The sequence below is a fragment of the Falco punctatus genome (assembly GCF_963210335.1).
Source record: "Falco punctatus genome assembly, chromosome: 7".
NCBI classification, from domain to species: domain Eukaryota; kingdom Metazoa; phylum Chordata; class Aves; order Falconiformes; family Falconidae; genus Falco; species Falco punctatus.
The window spans coordinates 37703112-37725714 of record NC_137587.1 but is presented as its reverse complement, the minus strand read 5'-3'; the positions used below and the strand labels follow the sequence as shown (position 1 = coordinate 37725714).

At 35.8% G+C, this 22603-nt stretch overlaps 1 protein-coding gene across 6 annotated transcripts in view; it reads left to right on the top strand.

Annotated features, from left to right (window-relative positions):
- Positions 1–22603, top strand: part of PPP1R13B (protein phosphatase 1 regulatory subunit 13B) — a 68680-nt gene that overhangs the window by 12002 nt on the left and 34075 nt on the right. For 5 of the 6 annotated variants that reach the window (XM_080394848.1, XM_080394850.1, XM_080394849.1 and 2 more), the window contains exons 2-4: positions 11715–11862; positions 18791–18910; positions 20358–20425. In XM_080394848.1, the coding sequence (XP_080250974.1) occupies positions 11715–11862; positions 18791–18910; positions 20358–20425 (336 nt within the window). The other variant, XM_080394851.1, reaches the window with a different exon arrangement.

Below are 22603 nucleotides of genomic sequence, written 5' to 3'. Positions count from 1 at the left end.
ATGTACCTCACCTCCTTCATTTAGAGGACCTCTTTACATGTTTTGGGAGGAAGATCCCCTTGTTTCTTTAATTTAGGATTTTGAGGCTTATAGTATATTAAGCAATCAGAGGTTGTGGTATCCTTGTTTCTACATACATCATAGATTTATATTTACCTGCCTAACGGTAATGGTTATAAATCAGTCAGCCAAATAACTGTGCTGGATCAGATACTTCATGTGGAGACAATATGTCTATGGACTACATGAGAGAAAGTAAAAGGCTACACTGTGCTTGTTTTCATTATTTATCTGATATAACAAACTACACACAGGTGTTTTATTTTGGGAGGGAGGATGACAGGATAAAAGGGAAGTTCAGTGACACATGTGTTTATTTTGGTTCATATACTCCTTTTGAAAGAACCCACTTATCCAATAGAGATGACAGGCTTTAAGTTTTGAAGCCTCCCACGTATTTCTGGTCTTCATATGTGTATCAGGTGTTTCTATTGCAAGTAAGGCTTTTATAAGTTTTGGGGATTTGTTTAGAAGAACCAAGTCAGTAGCCATAGCTGGGACAAGTGGCACAATATGTATTAATATGGGCCCAGCTTTTCCTCTCAAATATTTATTCCTGTCATACAGTTTGTTTTTCTGGCAGATAAAGATACAATCCGGTTTTGGAGAACAACCAGATTAGATTTTTCCATCCTTCCAAAAGCAAAACAACCCCTTTTAAGAAGTATCCTCCAGTTTCTCATTTATTTAAAATGTTCTCAGTTGCTAACACGTTAAATTTTTTAGGTTGCCGCATTTTATAAGTCTGAAATGATTCTACCAATTATATTCTCAATAAAACTCTCAACGTAATAGGTTTGCTGAGGAGAAAGGAATGCTGCATGCAATCAGAATGGGTTTTTTACTGACAAAATGCATTAAGGGAGGACAGTGCTATTTCTGAATGTTGAAGCAGGCTAAATACAGTATCTTACTAGCTTTTTTTTTCTCTGGTGCTGCTTTTAGGGAAGGGTAACGTGAGCCACAGAATTGTTACAAATGAAGCGGAGGACCCCTGACTTTTCCCTTCCTGCAGTTAGTGTGTAATGCAGTTAATATGCTACACAGAAAAGGTAGCTCATAGCTCTAGGTTGTTCAGGTTCTGTTGATCTTTCATAGTATAGGTTGGATTTTTTGGTTTTCTTTTTCTTTGCCCCCCTCCTGCCCTCTTGGGTCACTTGCTCACTCTTTCTCTCCATTTTCTCTATTAAGAGAACAGATCGGGCTGGAGAACATGCTTTGCTCCTGCAGTTGTAGAGTAAGAACTAAATGCACTGTTGGTGCCATCTCTCTGTCTGTTCCCCACTCTGGATCCTGTATAGTGTTGACAGGAATGATGATAAACATTGGTTGTCCCTTGACATGAAGAGGCAATCAGAAACATAGTTTGCCATTTTATATTCTCTGCTGCTTGAATTACGTCCAGCAAGAAGACAGACTTTGCCAAGAATGGAGTGGTGCTTGAACTATAGTATTTTTAGGCATAAATACATGGTGGATTTGTTGTTGTTTTTCTTTTTAAGATGGTTGGTCTTTTAAAAATATTTTCCTGATTTAAGAAAATGTGTCACGGAGATGTCTTATGATAGTTGTTAGGATTATTTGCGTTTGTAACTCCTGCTCGTATCATTGTCCCCTTCAACAGGAAAATCACTTCTGTCTCTTTTGAGACAGTCAGAGCCTTATATGTAAATTTAAGATGGATACTTACTGTTTGTCATTATTATAACAGCAAAGATTACTATTGCACGAGAGGGTAGCAGAACTCCCCTACTGCAACCTTGCCTAATTAGGTGAAACTTGATCCAGCCTATCTTGTTCCTGTCACAACTGTGGCCTGTCTTGTTTCTTTAGAACATCTTATCACTGCTCGTCATTACTGCTTGAATTCATATGCCAGTAGACCAAAAATACTCCATTTAAGTAGTTTTTCACTGTAGTTGTTGCACAGGAACTGTTCTTAGGTTTTAGCTCTACACAATATTTTTATATTTACTGCTATTTACAACTGTCCACATGAAGAATATTTTAAGGGTGGTTCTGCAGAATATTATAAAAACATCAAAAGAGAAATCTTGGCTACCAGAAAAGACTGGACATAACTCTAGAAAATGGACAAAGGACAGAATGATAAGAAAGAAGGTAGGATTACATCGCTTTTTTTTTGTTTGCTGTAAAATTAAACATTGTGGGGTTTCTTTTTGTGAAACCAAAGAGTGTATCCTTATAATGGGTTAGAGTGTGCATATGTGGGATTTTTACTTGAAGATCAGGGATTATTGCCTTATATGGGTTTCTTCTGTATGTGAAATGTCTAAAATTTTTAATTTTACCTTATATAATTTGATCTTTATTTATGGGGTTTGATTCAGCCAAAGTGGAGTTCTGAAAGTAAAACAGAGCAGCTTTTAGTTTTTAAATCTACCATTTAAAAACTAAATAAATGCACTGGAAAGAGTTATTTTCTATTATGTGCAATTTCCACTCTGGAAGGAAAACTGCAGATTGCCTGTTGAATCCCAAAGGATGTATTCACTTTCCACTTTTTATACTTTTGCCAAGCCAGATGACATTACATCTAAGACTGAATGGTTGGTATTCCCTGAAAGCAATACACTAAACAATCAGTATTTTGTTAATACTTTCTGCTCAATGAGAGAAAGCTGTGGCAGTTCCTTCTTCTTTCCCTCTATTGAAAATAAAAGGAAGGAGTAGTGCTGATTCCAATTGCAACATTACATCGGAGTCTGTGTCTGTAGATTTCATAAAAGCTGTTACTTGTTTTCAAAATGAAAAAGTGATGTTCAGTGCTGCAAATCACCTTTATTAATTGACAAAAAGCACGTTATCTTTAGTAAAAATACTGTTGGTTGTTTTTGTTTTGTAGTTTTGCTTTTTTGTTGGCGTGTGTGGTGTTTTGTTGAAAAGTTTTAAGTGAAAAAACACAAATGTCTGTCTTGGTATACTGTACTATTTTGATGAGATTATTTTCAGTGCAGTAGGTAGGTCAGGCTTTTCTGGAATTCAGCGGATTTTGGATGACTTTGCTTTAGCTGTTGACAAGGTCGAACACAAGACTGTAGAAACATCAGCACCTCCCTTTCCTTAGCCTTGGTCAAAGTAGTTGAAAAATTTGAGCACACTCAGTTCTGTGATACAAATTCTGTGGAACACTTCTGTTGCATGTGGATTTTGAGGATTGTCTTTCAGGAAAATTAACTCACAACCTTATGCTTAACTCTGCTTTTCAGCTTTGTCTTGTGCTGTCAAAGTGAACTTTCTCTCAAAGTGAATTACAGTATTGCTAATGCCAATATGCAGAAACCTTGAATAGGACTTCTCCTCACATCCCCCACCTAATAAAACTAAAATATCCAATGTTTTGTCTGTCATATCTGTCGTCTTGTTCTTGAGTCTGTGGTGTAATGTCCTATTTTGTAGGATTTGGGGTCTTAAGGGGTTTTGTGTGTGTGGTGTGTATTTTTTTGCTTTGGGTTTGTGTACGAGTTTTTTGGTTTGGTTGTGGTTTTTAGTTTGGTTGTATTTTTTTTTTAACTTTTCCTTTTGGTGAATATGACTTTTTTTCCTGACTAGAAAGCTGAGATTCTTATGTAACGAAATTATCTCTGTAGCTGAGTCATCGTGGATTCATTTAATTTCATTTTTAATTTATTGCCAGTTCACCTGAGTATACTGCAAATTTTACAGCACTACAGTTGTGTTGTTCTTCAGCAACATGTCTTCTGTAATGATTTGGAAAATAACATATTTAACAGTACTCTTAAACATATTTATATCTCATCAGCTAATAAAATGGGCAGTTAATATTTTAGGACTGTTGTTTCAGGCTTGTCATGCATTTGATGTATGACATGCTGTTACCTTGACAAATATGAAAGATTTAGACCTCTGAACATTAGCACTAAGTTGGTTTCATGATCTTGTAGAGTGAGATACGGTTGTTGTGCCACAGTGATTCCTCCCTTCTTTTCCCTGGTGGCTACGGACCCACACCTGACCCTGTACTGGGGATCCCCACTTAACTCTCTGAATCATTTGGTTTGGAAGACTCTGGGTTGGAGATGTGAAGAATAGTAGAAATCTGGACATTATGTTTATATTTTATCAAAGTAGAGCTGACAGAGTTTATGGGCAAATGGACTTCAGGAAAGATGACTGTACCAGTGTAGCTATTGTTTTGATCTGGAGTCTTGCTGTCCCCTGAACTTCTGACTTTTCCTGTGTATAACTAGTGTTCCATGCATTTGCAAATGCAGTGTCTGCTGCAGTTTTCTAAAACGACTTTGGCAAGAATCCTTTGTTTAAGGAATGCTTATATTAATAGGCCTAAACAACTACTAAAATATGTAGTTATAGCAGGGATATTTGTTAGTTTTGAGAATAGGTTAGCAATTTCTTTTACTTTTTTAATGTAATAATCAACACAAAATTGATGTGCTTGCTGATTGTAATTTTTTTTTTTCAAGGTGCTTTAGATAAATCTCATTGAAGTTAGGCAGGCAGTACTGGATGAGGTTTGTCAACCTAAGATTCACAGACTGCAAATAATCTAAAAGATAAAACAGAGTATCCTTAATGAAGCCAGCAAGTGCCAGAAAAACTCTGGGATGTCTTCAGAGCTTCTTGATTTGAAGATCAGTCTTCTGTTCATGGTTGATAGATAGCAAATCACAGAATACTAATTTGCAAGGTGCGAATACTTACTTTTATATATTGAGTTGTCATGAACCTTGTAAGGGGTTTAGGAAAACCAGCATCAACCGATTAGAGGAGAGTCTTTCAAGAGAGTCTCCAGTGTCCACCTTCTAATAATAGTTGTGTATATTGTGAAAGATAGCATATGGTCCACAGTCTTTTAAACAGTGGAGCAAAACAAAATTTCAAAGCCTTGTTCCAGAAAAAATCTCTCCATTTGTAATGTATGTTGCCTAATGGAGAAATGTGCTCAGCATGAACTCGTCAGCATGCCTAGAATTATCTCTGCTTTCTAAAGACTCTTACATGGTAACTAGTGTCTTGACAGTCCTTTGGTAGAATTATTTGTGTCAAGGAGCAACAACAAGATCTCTTGCTGTTTCTCCAGATGTAGCAATTTAGGAACCAAGCCAACAGATAATACATGCAGGGATGTTGAACTCATTCTGTAGCAAGCGCCAAATTACATTTTCCACTAGTAAACATCGCAAGAGGCATGTTTTATAGATTTTTCTAACTTCAGGCTGAGTTGCTTTAGCTAATGATGTTAAATATTGCACTTGGATGGTTTTCCTTTTAAATAGTTTTATTTGTAATGCAACCTCTTACATGCTTTTAACTCGTCCCTTTTCAGCTACACCCATTTTCCCTTCTGTAGCCACAAGTTTGCTGCCCATCTTTTAAATTAATTAGCCAAATCTCAGCTCCTGGTTGCTTTCAGAACCATCTGAATCAAAAAGAAGACCTTCCAGTGTTGTGACAAACAACTTCTATAAAGATAATGTCTGGAGAGCTGGCAGTAGTTTAGTACTGTGGATTGACTGACTTCTAATACAACGAAGTACAGTATAACAAAGTATAGTCTAAAATCTGATGTAGGATTATAATGTCTAAATGATTGTGTCACTCTTCTGTCTTAAGCAGATTCTGGAAACTTTAACATTTATTACGTCAGTTTTTAGCGCTCTTCTTGTCTTATTCCTCACAGCCTGTAGATCACCCATGCGAGTCTGTGGGTTGCTTGGGTTTACACAAGCGAACGTGAACTTTTAGTTGCTATTGTTTTCATTAGGTATTGTTCTCCTAGAGCTCTGGAAGTCTTTGAGTTAATCACTACAATACCTTTACTAATCTGTGGCTCTATCTTCCTTAGTTGAATGTATTTAAATATGTGATGATAGTTGCTGTTTCCTTCCTGTAGCAAAGATGTTGGCTTATTTCTCTGCCCTACAAAAAAAGCCTGCCACTGCGAAAGTAAGAGGCTTCAAATTTCAGATCTGCAATTGATGCTGTATCTTTTTATCTTTCAGTAACAAAAGAGCAAGAAAAGTGTCATAAGTATCCCTTCAGCAAATAAGTATCAAGTAGGTGTAGGTTTTTGAAATAGGCTGAATCCTGTTGAATACCTGCTGTCATGTATGAAGCTCGTTTACTGAAGAGGGCAAAGGCAGCAGTCCTGAAAGTCCTGACAAGAAATGTCTGTGGTTTTTGTCAGTTCTTTAAGCCGTTGCATACATGTAGGCCTTATAAAAACGTAAGGAAATCTTGTTTAAGGATTTCTTTTAATGCTGTAATTCCAAATTTCTATAAGAGGTGTTAAATACTTTTTTTCCCCCCCCAATTAAACTGATTTCTGTGCCCTAGCAAGAGAAGTAGTTTTATACCCCATCACTAGGTCTTGGTACAACTATTGTCAGACTAGACTTTTCCTCCTGGTTATGCTTTCTATAGCCAGGTTTTCTTGTGCAGAGCCTGATGAAAGTGGATCAAATCTTCCTTCAGTGATTGCAAAATGGCAAGTTAATGCAACTAGCATATGAGCTTATATATAAATATAGAGTACATTTAAGCGACATTAAATTTGCAGATTTGATCAAAATCTCAAATGTTATCCAAGAATAATACTAGCTTATTTGGTTTTTTAAGTAACCTTATAAATGCTTAAGCTTATGAATAGTGAATTTTGTGGTTTTAAAGTTTGTTAGTAGCCCATAGCTATATGTTTTTAGTGTCTCGAAGTTGCTCCCAACTTTGTGAATTCTTTTGCAGGCCATATGGAGACAGTTGGCTTCAAATTTGGAAGTGTAGTAGGAAACATGCTATTGGTTTCACAAGTCTGCATTTTGGCAGAAAACTCATTTCTGTATTCTTTGCAAACTGAACTCTGTTCGTTGTGCTACCTTTGTGAATTTTGCTAATACAGTCAAAAGGCATTACTGAGCTTTAAATTTTGGCCTGAACTTGAAGTTTGTACAGCTTGGATGCGAGGAAGGTGTGAAGAAATGTGTTCAGAAACATGGAAATTGAACACAGTCATTTCTCAGGGAAAGATGTTAAAGGAAAGAAATGTCCTGATGAAAAACAGAGTAATTTATAATAAATCTGCTGTATGTCTTGGTGCTTTTATTTAAAATAAGACCTGTAAATATATTGCAAGAAATTCTTCAACAGATCTATTTTGAAAATAACAGTTTAATTCTGAAGGTGAATAATTATTGGAGAAAAGCATGCTGGTGAATAACTATATTGAATGGGCTTTAAATGTTTCTTTTTAATATAGGGATGTGAAACGGCTTCATCTTATTACTGTTTTTCTGCGGTTTACATATAATAATCAACATCAGATTTATTTGGGATTTGTTCTGAAATCTCAACAGTTTAAAGAAATACTGATTACTTGAGTCAAGAATGTATCTTTAGGTGACTTTAATTAAAACAGTTTTGTGGTTGTACTTTCATAGACTGGTTTCTTTTAAAATGTAATTGCTTAAAGCTTCATCTAATTAAGTACAGCCTTAAAAAGGGACAGCGTTCATATTCAAAATAAAGTTAAAGTTCTGGTTTACTACTTGAAATATGCAGCTAGAATTTCTACAGCTGTAGCTGATGCAAGATTTATGTATTGGCATGAATTCCAGGCAAGCAAACTTGCATGAGATAATTGATAACTTGTAACTTTTTTTGTGTCCATTCTACATGCAGAGTTGTGCATATTAGTATGACTCATCAAAGGGATGATTTTTCACCTCTTCACATATTACTTGTGTTTCATTCTGCAGTTTTTTTATTAAGTGAAAACAGTCTTAATCCAAGTTCATATTTGATTGATGGAGCTTTGACATTTCAGTAAGATAAGGTTTTGGACATTCTGGTTAAAACATTATTTTAGAAACACCTTAAATATAGCAAGCTCCTGGGACTCCCAAGTCAGTAAAATAAAGGATGAAAGTTATTAAAACTTTCTGGGAGATGGTGAGGTCTCTATGGTGCAAGAGAGATTTACTTTGAAGAAGGCTTTTTCTTTGCTGATTGTTGTTGTGTTGGAGTTGTAGACACACTACCAAGTGCTCTGAAATGGCAAAGCACAAAATCACGAATGAGTGCTTTGGAACTCTCTTATTAGGGGAAAATGCATGGTGAGAAGATAATGCCTTCCAGTTCTTGTGAAACAGAAGGAATGGAGAAATCTGTTTTTGAAATGTCTGATCACTCTTGCTGGAAGAGGAGTTGGGGGTTTTCTTGTTGCTTTGTTGTTTCTTACTTTTACATAATGAAATTTCTAGGTTGGTTTAAAAGAAAAAAAAAAAAGGCAAAGGGAAAATCTAGTAAGACTAAAGAGCAGTGTGTGAATTTAGCCATATTAAATATCCAGTATATTTGTAACTCACAGTCCTGTGCTTGATAATTCTTAAATTGGCAGAAGTCGTTAACACAAAAAGATCTCTATCCACTATGTCTTTAATATTGGGTAGGCATTCCTATATCTAGATTTGTGTAATGAGGGCAGTGGATAGCACAAAGGGAAAAATTAATGGTTTTCATTTTCTTGGAATGTGTTGTTGGTTTTTTTTAAACTTTTGTTCACTGCTTTAAATAGTCTCATTTCTAATCTTTCATAGGTGTGATTTTTCTAGATTACTTCATTGTTGTGGACATAAAATAGGTTATATGCAGGAAGAGTAATGATAATCTGATCCATTTTTGACAGGAACACTGGTTTTGAGTGGAAACGTGGGGTTTATTTAAAAAACAGTTACATGTAAAGTAAAAAGCCAGCTGAGTTAAGTTCCCATCTTCATCCCAAGAACTCGCTATTTCTGTTTTTCTAATTGAATATATGACTATTACTATAAGAAAATATTCTCAGACTTGTTTTAAATTCTAATGTTTCAGCATGTCCTGAAATAATGCTTGTCTGATGGCTTTCTGATAGCTTAAATTCAGTTTTCTGCAATCAGGATATAATATGCTTACATGGGCTGCGTTAATTGTATTTACAATATTTATTGTATTAGATGTCTGAGTTAGTAAATTAACTTGGGCATAAGGCAGTAGAGGTGTGGGTGTACAGTTTATTTCTTCTCAAGCACCAGTGTTTCAGGTCTTGTTACCAGAAGAGAATAGTTGAGTAAAATGTATTTCATGTATCCACAAAAATTGTTGTTGAGGGTCTAATTAAAGGTATACCTGTTGGTTTTTAACTCAGGATATCAGCTGAAGATGGGAAAAGTTTCATTTTTTTCCAGCAAGATTGTAGAAAAATTGTGAGGAAAAGACTTTATTCAGCAGTTGGAATTTTAGCTTTCTAGGTGATTCCTAGGCTATTCCTTAACAGGGAAGCAATGTGCTACATCAGCTGCCATCTTCTGTTCCTGTGGTGGTGGTCTAGTTTTATTGCAATTGTAAGTAATTGCATTGTACTAGGGGAGCGCACCTGAAGTTGAAAAACTCGTAGGGAAGTCAGGGTGGTTTCTAGGACAGCCTGAACAAGCTCATATAGAACAAAGGACATCAGACTCATTTGAAGGTTGATCCTGCCTGAGGCCAAGAGACTGCATTATATGACCTCTTAAGGTTTCTTCTAAGCCTGTTGGTTTATGTTCATGTATGACTCCTCATCTTTAAGAGATCAAATTCCACTGCCAGATTCCACACCAGGTATTTATTCTGTAAAAGATTCCACAGTCATGAATATTGAGGCTGCGTCTGAATCTTCTACAGGGAAAAAATAATATTGTGAGCTATTTACAGTAGGTGGCTACAGGCACGTTACTATCTGTGGTTGCATCCTTATAGCTTCCTCCTAGCTTGTACTATAGCTTTTAGTATAGCATATTTTAATGCTGCTGTTGGAGAAACTCGGAGTGAATTCTGGTATATTCACAGCCCTGGATGACTGTTCTTGTGTTGTAGTCACTTGAAAACTTCAGGATACAGTGTACAAACTTGGCAGGCTGAGGGAGAGTAGAAACATGGACTAAAATAGCTGGAGGACTGACAAGGAGACTGAGAGCTCAAAGCCTGGGCTTTCCTGGAATTTTGTCCTTTGCATAATTCTAAAGGAGATAGACTGCTCTTGCTCATTATCTAGCTGTTACCAATGCAAATCTCCACATATATGTCCTACAAATATTATGAATGTTTTTATGAATTGCCTATGCAAACTGAAGCCCAACTATAAGTGGAGCGTCCTCATTTAAGGAAGAGCTTTTAAATAATTAGATTTAATCTTTGTGGTTCAGTATGTGATCCCACATTTTATTTACTGGAAAGATCTGAAAGAACTTTCCTTGCAGATAAAATTACTGTTTTTGTCAAATTAATAATAGTGACATTATTATTGTGGTATCTTTGTCTTTTGAACATCAGGTTATCTCTGTGCCATCCCTATGGGTTTACAGAACAGTGTTTTGATGACAGATGGGAAATTAATATGCAGAGTAGAATGGTTAAAAGTATCTGTTTAATTTTAAGCGGGAGCTTAGGGTCAGGTATCTTTCAGAGGATTTAGTGTAGCGTAGGAATACTTGTCTTTGAATACAACCTTTATTGGTCCTGAACCAGTCTCACTCAGGAAAAAATGAATCACTTCAACATTGTTGCATTAGGACTTTGTTTCTTGGTGGAATGTTGTCTTTTCCTTCTTACAAGCCCCTCAGCTGTTTACTATGTGCTTCCAGCTTTTGCAGTAAATTACATGAGGACCTACAGAACAAATCCATTGAAACTGCTCCATGAGGCTGAGGCCCTTCATGGGGGGTGAAGGTAGCAAATGAACATGTTATTAATGAACATATCATAATACATAAGCACCAAGGGGGTGAGGCTGATTAAGTTTAATGTGCACGGTTTTTGAGTGTTTTAACTTTGCAGCAAGTTACATCTGCTAGCATGAAGAAGGATGAGAGTATCTCTGGGTACAGGTATTTGCGCACACATTTATTCAAGGTGGAGCAAGCAATTTCAACAGAAGTTTACATCGACCCATATTAGTAATAGCTCTTAGTGCTAGGCTTTTTCTTTATACATTTCATCCCACTTTCTTCTTTCTGTTTTCCTTGATGTCAAGTCATCTTGAATGTTACTAAGAAGGTGTAGGGGTGGGAAGAAAAGCTATTTTCTGGTTTGTAGCTACTTTCCAACTGGAATAGCTGGGAGCAGTTTACTAGAGAAAAAGTAGTCTTTCAGTGTTGTAACTTTGAGTGAAGGGAACATGTTTAAACTCTGAGGCTTGCCATTTAACCAAAGGCTTACAGTTCAACCAAGTGTAATTGTGTCTTCAGACAAAGTGCAAAAATTATGTCGATCATGCCAAGGGTCGCTCAGCTGCGAAGCTTCAGGTTACTTTGCCAAAGTATGTATTTATTTGCAACATTTAAATGCTATGATTTCAAGCATTCAACGTAGCCACAACTTGTTCTTTCCCTCCTAGCCTTATTTTCAGACAGAACTAAATGAAGCTTTTTAAAAAATTGTCAATTCAGTGCACTGTCAAGAAAAATTCAACACGAAGGACTAAGCTTTGGCAAAGTTACAAGAAACTGCAAACTGCTTTGATGGATAGTGGTAACCAACCATAAGAATACATTTCCATTTACAGGGGGATTATAAATCTTACTCACAATCTTATTCTTGTAAAATTTTTTAAGTACTCTGCTACTTTTCTTTTTTTCTTTCAGATGATATTAACTGTGTTTCTGAGCAACAATGAACAGATTCTGACAGAAGTTCCAATTACACCAGAAACAACCTGTCGTGATGTAGTAGAGTTCTGCAAAGAGCCTGGAGAAGGAAGCTGCCATCTGGCTGAAGTATGGCGTGGAAATGGTAAGTAAAATGTTCAGTGGAAATTTGATTTTAAATGTATGTACTAATTATAAAAAAGATAAGACTGACTTTTCAATATTAATGATTTCAATTTGTACTTTTTTATTTTTTCTAGCAAACTTTGATGCAAAGCATGGTAATTCAATATCTGTAGAGATTAATACAATTCTTGACTTTTTTTTTTCACCCCTCTGTTTTCTTCCTCAGCACGGAGTATTTGATAAAACGCATGTGTAAGATATGTTAGTATTCTGTATTTCAGTTTTTCAAATTACATTAGAAAAGTATTCTGTATAACCATCTTAGAAGAAAAAAATAATGGGATGGGTATTAGTTATTTTAGAAACCATTTATTTCAAATAGTTATGCTGCATATATAGGATGGAGGGTATTTAAATGACAATATGGAATCTCTGTGATCTTCTATTATGGTCAGTGGGTGTAGATCACCACCTGTGTTCTTTCCCATCCTATTTCTTCACTGTTAGACATGTGAACAGAACATGACATTTAAAAATTGTATAGATTTTATTTTCTTCTCTATCATGAATAGCAGATGTTCTGCAGACAGATTTGTGCCAGACATAGTATCTCCAGCTTCTTCATGAACATTTCCTCTCAAAGATTTGACAGCCTCCCTTGGGGCAGGTAGTAGTGCCCGTATTGAGCGTGTGTTGCAATTGTTATTTCACAGAATGAGGCGGGCAGTTCTTTTCAGAAGTGTGTCAAAACAGCCTTGTTACAGATTTTGTTTCTAGATGGGTTCTTGCAATTGTGTGTAGTACAAGCCTCCAGGTTATAGTATATCAAAGTGTGGATGTGAGTAGAATCAGTGGATGGGTGAGGATAACGGTTAGGCAAGTTCTTATCCCTCAGTTACTAAGGTCACCCATGTTCAAGCTGTTTGTCTTCTGTTTTGTATAGACTGATGAGGTTGTGCTTTGATATTGAATTCTTAAGTTTTGCATAGAGGTGTTTTATTTTGGTCAGGGGCTTTTTGTCAAACAGATGTAATGTAAAGCATTACATTATATCTGACATTATTCAGATGCCTTTGGAGCTTACAAATATTAGCAATCTATAACATTTTCCTCTTGGGGGAACTGTTCCTCCTCTTTTCTAAACTGTTCTGAGACTTTGTAAAGGGAAAGGTGTCTCAAAACATTTCCTAGCTGAATGGGAACTCATAAGAGTTTAGGCAAGAGGGAGGAAGGGAGAGGTTAAGCATGTCTGCAGTCCAAGGAGTACAAATCCTGTTTATGCTTAGTTAGATAACTGTCTTTAAGGATAAAACTTACAAGAGGGTTAAAACTTTCACATTGGAAGCTGAGATTATGGAGAGTCTATGATGCCAAGTGCATTGCATAAATTTCTAAAATGGGTCTGCAACTATGTTTAACAGCACTCAAATATTCCCAATATTTTCCAAACACTTGTCTGTGAAACATATATGGTATTACTTGTTCTTTTGCTTTCACAATACTTTGAGGGTGTACTACTTAAAAAATGCAGACAATGTTGTCAACTAGCTTCAAAGGGTGACTGGAAACTGAAAAAGTGATCCACAGTATCTTTCTAGCACACTCACAGCTTGCAACCCTGGCAAGTGCAAGCACATGTTTTCTATAATAACTTCTAAGATTGAGAAAATATTTTGCCTGTGGATGTAATACTTATTTCTCAAAGTGCTAGATATCTAAAGCTCAAAGTTTCTGTAAAGTGGGAAATAAAACTTGTCCAGGAAGTTGTGATGGAGAGACTAAGACTACATTTTGTGTGTCTACCCTGTGATTGATGTGGTTTTGGTCCCATTATAGCCAATGGAGATCTAGATAGTACTGTGAGTGGAACACGGACATCGCTGATTTCAGCTAGTTGTTATCTGTTAGATTTAGATTTTGAGCATTGGAGCTCACCCAGTTTTTGAAAGTATACGCCTACATACAGACACCTAAGTTTAGGAGCAGAATCCTGCCCAAAGCTTCTACATGTTGAATGGGTCTGTGCAACCTTAGAATGTGCTTGTGGCTCCACGTTTCTTTTAAAAATCATGTGAAGGTGCTTTCACAAATCTAGCTTCACTTGCTAAATACCCAAAGTGGTAACAGTATAAATCTGTTCCTTTGAAAGTGTGGGACAGAAAAGACTAGAGAGAAGGGGGGGGCACACGATGGACGGATAGTCACATGTTTCTGGATCTCCCAAACAGGCCTGTACTGTCAGCGAAAAAGATGTCCTGTGCACCGGTTTTAAGTGTCTGGGACAGGAATTTCAGCACAAGCACTTTGTTTGTTGTTCTTAAATGTAGGAGGATACTGTTACAAAATATGTGTTGGTGCTCTCACCTTCATGCTCCGAAGTCTGGGGTACATAAATTTATCAGCGAAACATACTGATATTTTTATTTTTTTAAAGAGGGCATAGATATTTTTTCCTTCAGCTGCTCTTGCAAGCCAAATTGAACTCTTTCATCTGAAGTTTTGAAAAACAATTTTGCCTGAAGCAGAGATCTGATGTCGAAAACAAGAGTCTAAACAGTTAAGTGCAACAGTTAGAAAACCAAAAAACTTAAAGCCCTGGTTCTGAGTGGGAAGTGGGAAGCAATTTGTTGTAGTTTCGTTGCATATTGTGCCAGTGGAAGAGCATTTTTTCTCTTCTATTGCACTGTCTCTGACCCCTTAGCCTTTCTCTTCAAGAGAAGCTCTTTCAGAGAATATTTTGGAAATTGAAATTCAAAACAAAATTTGATACAGAAAATCATGGGTTGAATAAACACATTAGGTTTTGTCACACACTGTACGTGGTCTGTTTTCTTGGAAGTCTCTTCATGTTGCACAGATGACAAATCACAGCTCTCTCCCTAAGAGAGCTGTCATACCTCTCCTCTTGTGAATGTGCTTAAATCCTGTGTTCTGCAGGTAGCCCCAGCCTCTCTTAGGTAGCCCAACTGAGTAATACATGTCTACTCAAATTCTAAGCAATGGGGCGTGTAGATTGTAGTTTTATTATCAGGTACAAAAAAACAGTTTATGTGCCCCAAAGCTTGTCTATTTTCTGAATTGTATCAATCTAAGAAAATGTTGTCTCCTCTAATAGTCTTCCTCTTCTGAATGTGCATATACAAATAAATGAGAAATACTTAATTTTATGTTTTAGAGGGTGACAGAGACCATTTGTCTTTCAGAAAAAGTTATTAAAATCCATGCAAGTTTGGCTCAAAAAATTATGTAAGATTTCTAGAGTTCAGAGTAGGATTACAATTGCTTAGCTGCTGGAAAACTTACTTGTTTATTATGTTAGCTTTTCTCTCTTTGCTTTTGTGTGGCAAAGAAATGGTTGAGGAGCTTCACAAGACTTGTAAAATAGTTTAAAGTATTGTTTGTATTAAGAGTTAATAAACTGATTCTTCAGAGCTGCGTGGCCTAAGCATTTGTTTTATTCACATTTGATTTTTGTGTTTCGTTCCTTTTCCTTCTTTCCAGTTTCTTGAAATGAGTAATAGTTGAAAAAGTTGAAAAACATTCGCGCCTGATACATCAGTACATTTTGTACTACCTATTGCTTTGTCAGTTTGAAGCTTTCTCTTTTTGCATGGATTTCTCATGCTATAACAGGAAAAAAAACCCTACAGAATATTCTTCCTTATTCCTCAGCTATTGCAAATAGCAATTGGCAAGGAGATTGAAAGACAGGTATGATGCCAGGAACTTGTAGTTTTGTTTCAAGAGAGAATGGATTTAAACCTTTAAATGTCCCCAGTACTCAATTATTCACTTCATTTACATCTGGAACGCCCTTCAGTAATTAATGTTGGTCTTCCTGAATTTAGTGGTAACAGGGGCAAGTGACTATGGAAGAAACAGTTGTTTACTACAAGTGTACTTCTGCAAACGTGGGGGGGGGGGAAACGTTGCAGTGAACTCCCCCACTATGGAGATAATCATTACTTTGTATTCTGGTTTCATGTATAGCAGGCTTAAATGTGTTTGTTACAAACAGCAGGATATTTGTAATCGGGATAAAACCAAATTCTGAAGTCTGACAGTTACTTTGTTTTAAATAGTGAATATATAGTTCCAGCAGAAAGATTTTTGCAATTCTCTTTATTGATGCACTATCTGTGTTTTGGTCTTTCAGGGTGTTTCAGTCACTTCAAAGTATTTAAAAAGCCATCCTCAAAACTTTTACTTAAAAGGAAAGGAGTCTACCTTAAATGTCTTCAGAATTTTCATCCAACTTAAAATCTAAATCAGTTTTTGCAAATAATTATGAGATATGCATATATCATGGTTTATAACTTAGTTATTAATGAAAACAAACATTCTCTAGATTTTTTTTTTACTGTGTTGTTACAGGGATCCAACCAACCGGTATATTATTACTCTACACCCATTCTCCTATTTCACTTTTTCTTCATTCTCTTCTATTTAAAGTTTAAAAAATTAAAGTTTGAAATAGTATTGTGAAAACAATGACTGACTATGTCTGAAGCTGTAACAACTGGTAAAGTTTAACTGCAGGTTTTTTGTTTGATTTTGATTGTTAGAGAACAGGTATTTCCAGAAAAATAAATCTTTGTGCTGTCCTAAATTACAACAAATATAAGAACATGCTTTATTCCTGCATTTTTTCTATATTTAAAGGATTTAAACTGAAGGGAGGAATGGCAACTTTAATTCTCATCATGTCTTGTGTCAAGTGTTAATGTCCATTTCTTCTTCCCCTTTCTTATTTGAATCTGTTTCATGTAGCCAAGTTGCACAGAACAATTAGTGCTTTTTCATTATTTTTTTTAAATTCATTTCAGTGATGATGACATTGCTGTTATTACTTTAACCTGTTTTCTGTTTAATTTAAGGCGATGTATCCTGAATTCTTTTTGTGGAAGAATTGTAATAGTAGTACAGAATGTCTTTCCCATTTCTCTTGGTCATGTCTGAAAAATACTAGCTTTGATTCTTCAAGTTACGTTATGTAAATGAAACATTCATTTTGAATAGCTGTTAGGATCATGGCCTTACTTTTAATGGGACACCAGCTTAACCAAGAGTGATGCTGCAGCCACTCCTCACAATTCCAAAATTATCACAACCCTGTTCAGACATCCAGTTTCTTGGTACCTTCTTATCATGCTTCAGTTCTTGCTAGGTTTACATAGTAGTTTTCCTGTTTGGGAGAATTCCTAAAGATCCTTCTGTGTCCTAAATTCTCTGAACTAAACCATTTAAATATTTTTACACTTTGTGATCTTTAGAAGACTCATGCTGCAATTTTAGTGGATATTCTTCAAAGCATTTGAAATCCTACTTTACTTTAGGAGTTGAAAAACCTGAAAATCATGTTTTTCAAATTCCCTTTCAAGAACTAAGTTGTAATAAGCCACTGACCTTATTCTTGTGTGCATAAACACTGTTGACATTGTTTCTTGGAGTCTACTTGTGTGAGGAACAATAAAAAGAAAATAAAAGCATCTATATTTTAAAATCCAGGTGTTGTGATTTTTTTGTTTTGTTGAGGGGGTTAGGAAGACAGGTAACCAGTCAGTTGATGAATGTAATGAGCTTGTGCTTGAAACGACCCTTCCCTGTTGAAAGCAGCGAGATCTAACTGTGGCTAAACTGTGTTAATCAATATACATATTTGACATGTCAGATTTTGACAAGACACTTCATTGTATTAAATCAATTGTGAATCAAGTATGAAAATGTATTGTTCTTTAAATAACACAAATGAGTATCCCAAGATTATCAAGAGATTTATACATTTATATAGTTCATAATAAATATAAATTCAGATAAATTGCATTATAAAAATGTGTATTTGTGTTTTTCCCAGGCTTTCCCCAAGATATGTGTTATATCTTTGAATCATTTTGTATTCTTATGACAAATGGGTAAAGTATGAAATGGATAACAAATTGTTAGCAGTGCTTTGCCTGGTAGGAGATACTGTGGTTTGGGTTTTTAGGGGAAGAGAGCATTTTGCTTCTAACAATGAAGAACACAAACTATGCTTTCTGGTTTCCATCTAAGCCTGATATTCTGTAGTAATATTGGTTTGACATGGTGCTGCATGTAGGAAAGCTAATTAAATCTCTTCTAGTATAATTTTATTCCGATTTGAAGACATCTTCTAATAACATGCTTAGTATTAGATCTTAAAAGGAAGATTTTCTTACCTTAATGAAAACAAATTACAAATAAAAAATAAAAGTATAATTAGGGAAACTGAAAACTTTTCTTTTGAAATGTGTTTTCATTTTAAAATACTAAATATATAGTGGGCAGCCTCTTAGTAATATATTTGATAAATTTGGAAGAAATAGCTACACTATGAGAATGTTTTACATTTCTTTGGGGAAAAACAGAGACTGACTGCTGCATAGAACTTAGCCTTTATTTGTTCAAAGATTTGACAGAAATTCCACATACACTGGATGTTGTCTGGCATAGTGTACTGGAGTGGGAGCACCTGCTCAAGTTCTTAGGAGACGTAATGTCAGTGTAGTGATAAGGCTTTTAGTCTGAGTGGAAAACTGGAGGTTCATGTTGAACGGTCACTTGAATAATGAACAAAATGCCCATCTGGTGGTGATGGGGAGCAAAAGTGCAAAGATCAGCATGGTGAAAAAGGTTGTGATGAAGAATTCCTAAGTTAGGGTTTCTAAGCACTGATATTTTTTGTATAGTTTTGCAAACTGGTTAGGTACTGCTGTTAAGCAGTGGGCTATGTTACAGTAACAGGCTAGCTTTTAATACAGTGCAACTATTGTCTGTTGGAGCCCATTTCTTTGACATTGCCTAAGACAAAATATACCAGATAGATGGAATTGCTACCAAAAAGGACATTCTGGTTCTTAGTGAGAATTCTATAAAACTTAGCTTAATTTGAAATAGTTGTGATAAGTTTTTTGATCTTGTACTTTCAGAGCGGCCCATACCCTTTGATCACATGATGTATGACCACCTACAGAAATGGGGTCCCCGCAGGGAAGAGGTGAAATTCTTCCTTCGTCATGAGGAGTCACCAGCTGAAAGTAATGAACAGAGTAAGTACACTTACCCTGTAGCCTTGTTACCTAAACATATTTAGAGTATTTTCTGAAGTGAGTTCGATCATCAGTTCTTTCAGTGCATTTCAGTAGATATGTGTAGTACAACTTCCTTATACCAAAGCGATTTTGAACCTTCCTCAGGGGCACATTTATTCATATTCTCAAATTTCCTTCTCTAAAACAATTTCTACCAGAGTAATATTTTTGTAGTAAGATCAGTTTCTGTTCTGCTTAATACTGATCCAAACATGTTGGTGGGTATTAGAGGCTTAATGCATTGTTTTTTCTTGTTGAGAGAAAGTCCGTACATTTTGAGTGGGTGGGAATATGCTTTTTGACTTCCTGTTCTTTCAGTTGCCCCATAGAAAAAAATCTGTAAACTTTTTTACCTCCTTTAGAAACTAAAATCTATTTTACCAACATCAATGGTAGAGGTTTCCGTGTCTTTACTTTCTCAGTACTTCACATAGATGTATTTGATGGTGGTGATAATTTGCACTTTGAAAAATTGCTGGTCTGCTTGGATCTACAACAAAAGTATTTATGTAAAACAGTGCTGTATGAAGTGGGGTTTTCTTAAGACTGGAATGAAAAACAAGGAGGACTTCAGTTTTCTGATCTAACTAGTATAGGCTATACTTAATTTATGAGAAGGTTTTTGAGGCTGTGTGTTATCCTTTACACAGTCTGACAGCTATGAAGTATATATGAAAGTTCTATCAGTGAGATTTGTATTTGCATGCTCAGGTTATCCTTACTCATTCAACTAATCTGACTACTTCCAACAACCGGATTTCAAGTCTTGGCTGAGTCCTTATTGCTTAGAGCTGGAGTTTCCTTTAGTATTTCTAAGTAATTCCTGGGTGCTTTGCATGCCAGAAGTATCAAATCCTATGTCATGTTATTTTTGTATTAATTAGGTACTTGGTCATCCTTTGGGCAATACAAACTTAAAGTATGCGAAGAAATTTAAGATACACCTGAAGCCACAGAGTTTCAAGTACATGCATCTGAACCATGTGTGCAAGGCTTTTTAATTAATCGTTGACCTATGGATCAATTCGTAAATTAAAGTTGTTTGTAAGGTATTAGAAAAGGTTCCTCTACTGTATTAATTTATAATTAATTCAACTGAAGGTACTGCTTGTTGTAGACATAGAAGTATGAAACGTTAGTAGTCACACTCGCTACGTTCCCTTTCGTGACATCTTTGTCATGACAGCTGCATGGCTGTACTTTGAACAGAGGATGTCTGTGAAGTAAATGCTTTATTTCTGCTGACTCCACTGCCTACAAAGAATAACCTAGTAAGAAGGGGTTGGGACTAGCAGAATAAAGATATATAGGCAAAAACTTTATATAAAAAATTCTGGAAAGGACAGATTCAAGAGTGAAAACAATTTGTGTTGAAAACTGAACTTTACACTTACTTTACTTTTAGGTGGACGTCAAGCCCAAAATCAAAGAAATGGCATAAATATACCTGTGGAGAAACGTACAGAGAATGGGGTATGTAATAAATCCTAAAGGTTTTGGATCAATTCCACTCAAATATTTGATGTTTTTGAAATTCTTTTTGTTCAAGCTCTGGTATGGTGGGAACTGGTGGAAAATGTATAGACCTTGTTCTGTTTAGATTGTTTTATTATAAAGTGAATGGGAGAATGTGGCTTTTTCATTAATGAAACTAAATTTTCTGTCTAGAAATACACTTACGTGATCTGGGAAGCTGCTGGAGTCTTATTAATTGCTGCATTTTTTAATCTGTCTTCCTCTGTCTTACTCATCCTGTGTGGAGCAAAAACCAGCTACATTATTGTTTCATACTAGTATTGCCTCCAGACATCTTTCCTTGTTTGATTTATCTCACTGATATTGATTCACGACATAGCCTCATGTGTTAAAATATGAGAATATATCCATGGATTGGGATGTTTTCAGATGGTAGAAGGGGTTGCATACCCCCTCAGAGCCACCTATTTATACTGGTTTTTACACACTTAGTTAATTTCTATGCCTTTTTTTTTTTCTTTGACTAAAATATTACTAGGTTTCTAATTTAAAATGCATATTACATAGCATAGGCAACCTGTTTGGTGGCATTCAGTGAGTCCTGGCTTGAACATTCTCTCTTTTACAAGTAAAATGTAGTGCATTACTTTAAAAATTACCATGGCTTAAAAACCTACCGAGCTGGAACTCACTTCACTTTCTTCTCTGTCTTCTCATTCTCAATACTAATGAAGAGTCTACAGAGCATATGCTGTTCTCCTTTGCTCAGGGTCATTCTGCTGCCTTGAATGGGGCACTGTAGCTATAGCTGACTATTTTTAAACATTTTTAAGTTTCAGGAAAAAGATCTGAGCTCACCAACTCATAGTTGTATTGTCTCTGTGAAGCACTGTCAATTTCCAAATGTGCATAGGGCTCTTTCTCAGGGTAAAGTAGTGCTTAAGAAAAGGTTCAAAAGCAAACAAATCAGGTTTTTCAAGCTGAGATGTCTTGAAGAAAAATGGAACTAAAATGTTAAAAATAATTGTGGAGATTAAACAACGCTGTGCTTGTATATTGCCTGATAATTGGCATCTAAAATTCACACATACAGAGCAACAAAGTCGTTCAATCAGTTTGCAGCTCTTAGCAGCTTGTTTTGTGTATGGCATGTGGGCCTAGTGGAAGGAATGTTTTTGCCCTATTCAAAACAGTTAATCATGTATTGCTTTCTAAGTTCCTTTTCTGTAGAGAACACTAACATATCCTCTGCTGCAGGATCCATTTATCCTGCTTCCATTGTCATACTGACAATGTAGTGAGATCATAGTGCTATAATGTGCTAGGGGAACGTAACTCTTTCATGACTGCTCCTGATCTATTCTTCCATGTAGGTCATAGCACATATACTTCATTTGAGACACTAATATCTTTGGAAATTAGGACTGGCATGTGCAGTATGCCTTACAATCTCACTTAGCAGCACTGAAGTTTATGATAGCATGGCATTGTACTTTAAATTTGCTGTTAATTTTTACAGGTGAACTCAGACCTGATAACTTGAATAACACTGCTACCTTTGTGCCGTTCAGTATATATGAAAAAAAAAAAAGTTTAGCCACAAAATTAAATTTGTTAGGGAACTGATCACTTTTAAATGGACGTTCAATAATTTCCTAAACCTGGTAAAATACAAGAAAGACTAAAACCTGAAGGGGTTATATTAATGTAAATTGTGGTGGGGTTTATGCGAAAAATGGTACAAATTAGGTTTTGAATGTGTATAAAACTAAGATTTTTTTAATTGTGCCAAGTTTCAAATCAATGGGGGAGGGGGAAAAAGAGGTGGTTTCAGGATCAAGGATTTAATCAGCTTACACTTACGTAATGCATTAGGCTTATTCATTGTTACTGGCATGCTGAATGTTAGACTAGCCCTAAAGTCAATACAAACCAATGGAACACTGAAGACTGCTCAAATCTTACCAAATACTCTGCATTCAGGTATATCTTTATTATGTGTATTGCTTTAATGATGAAATAATTGCTTTTTACTTAATACCGGGATAGAGCTGAAAGTGTGATGTGCATATAAAATTTTGAGTGTTTGCTTAATGTTTGAATCAATAGTCTTGGAAAAAATGATGGGCAATCTGTCTGGAATTCAATTTGGTTAATTCTATTAATTGGCATTTT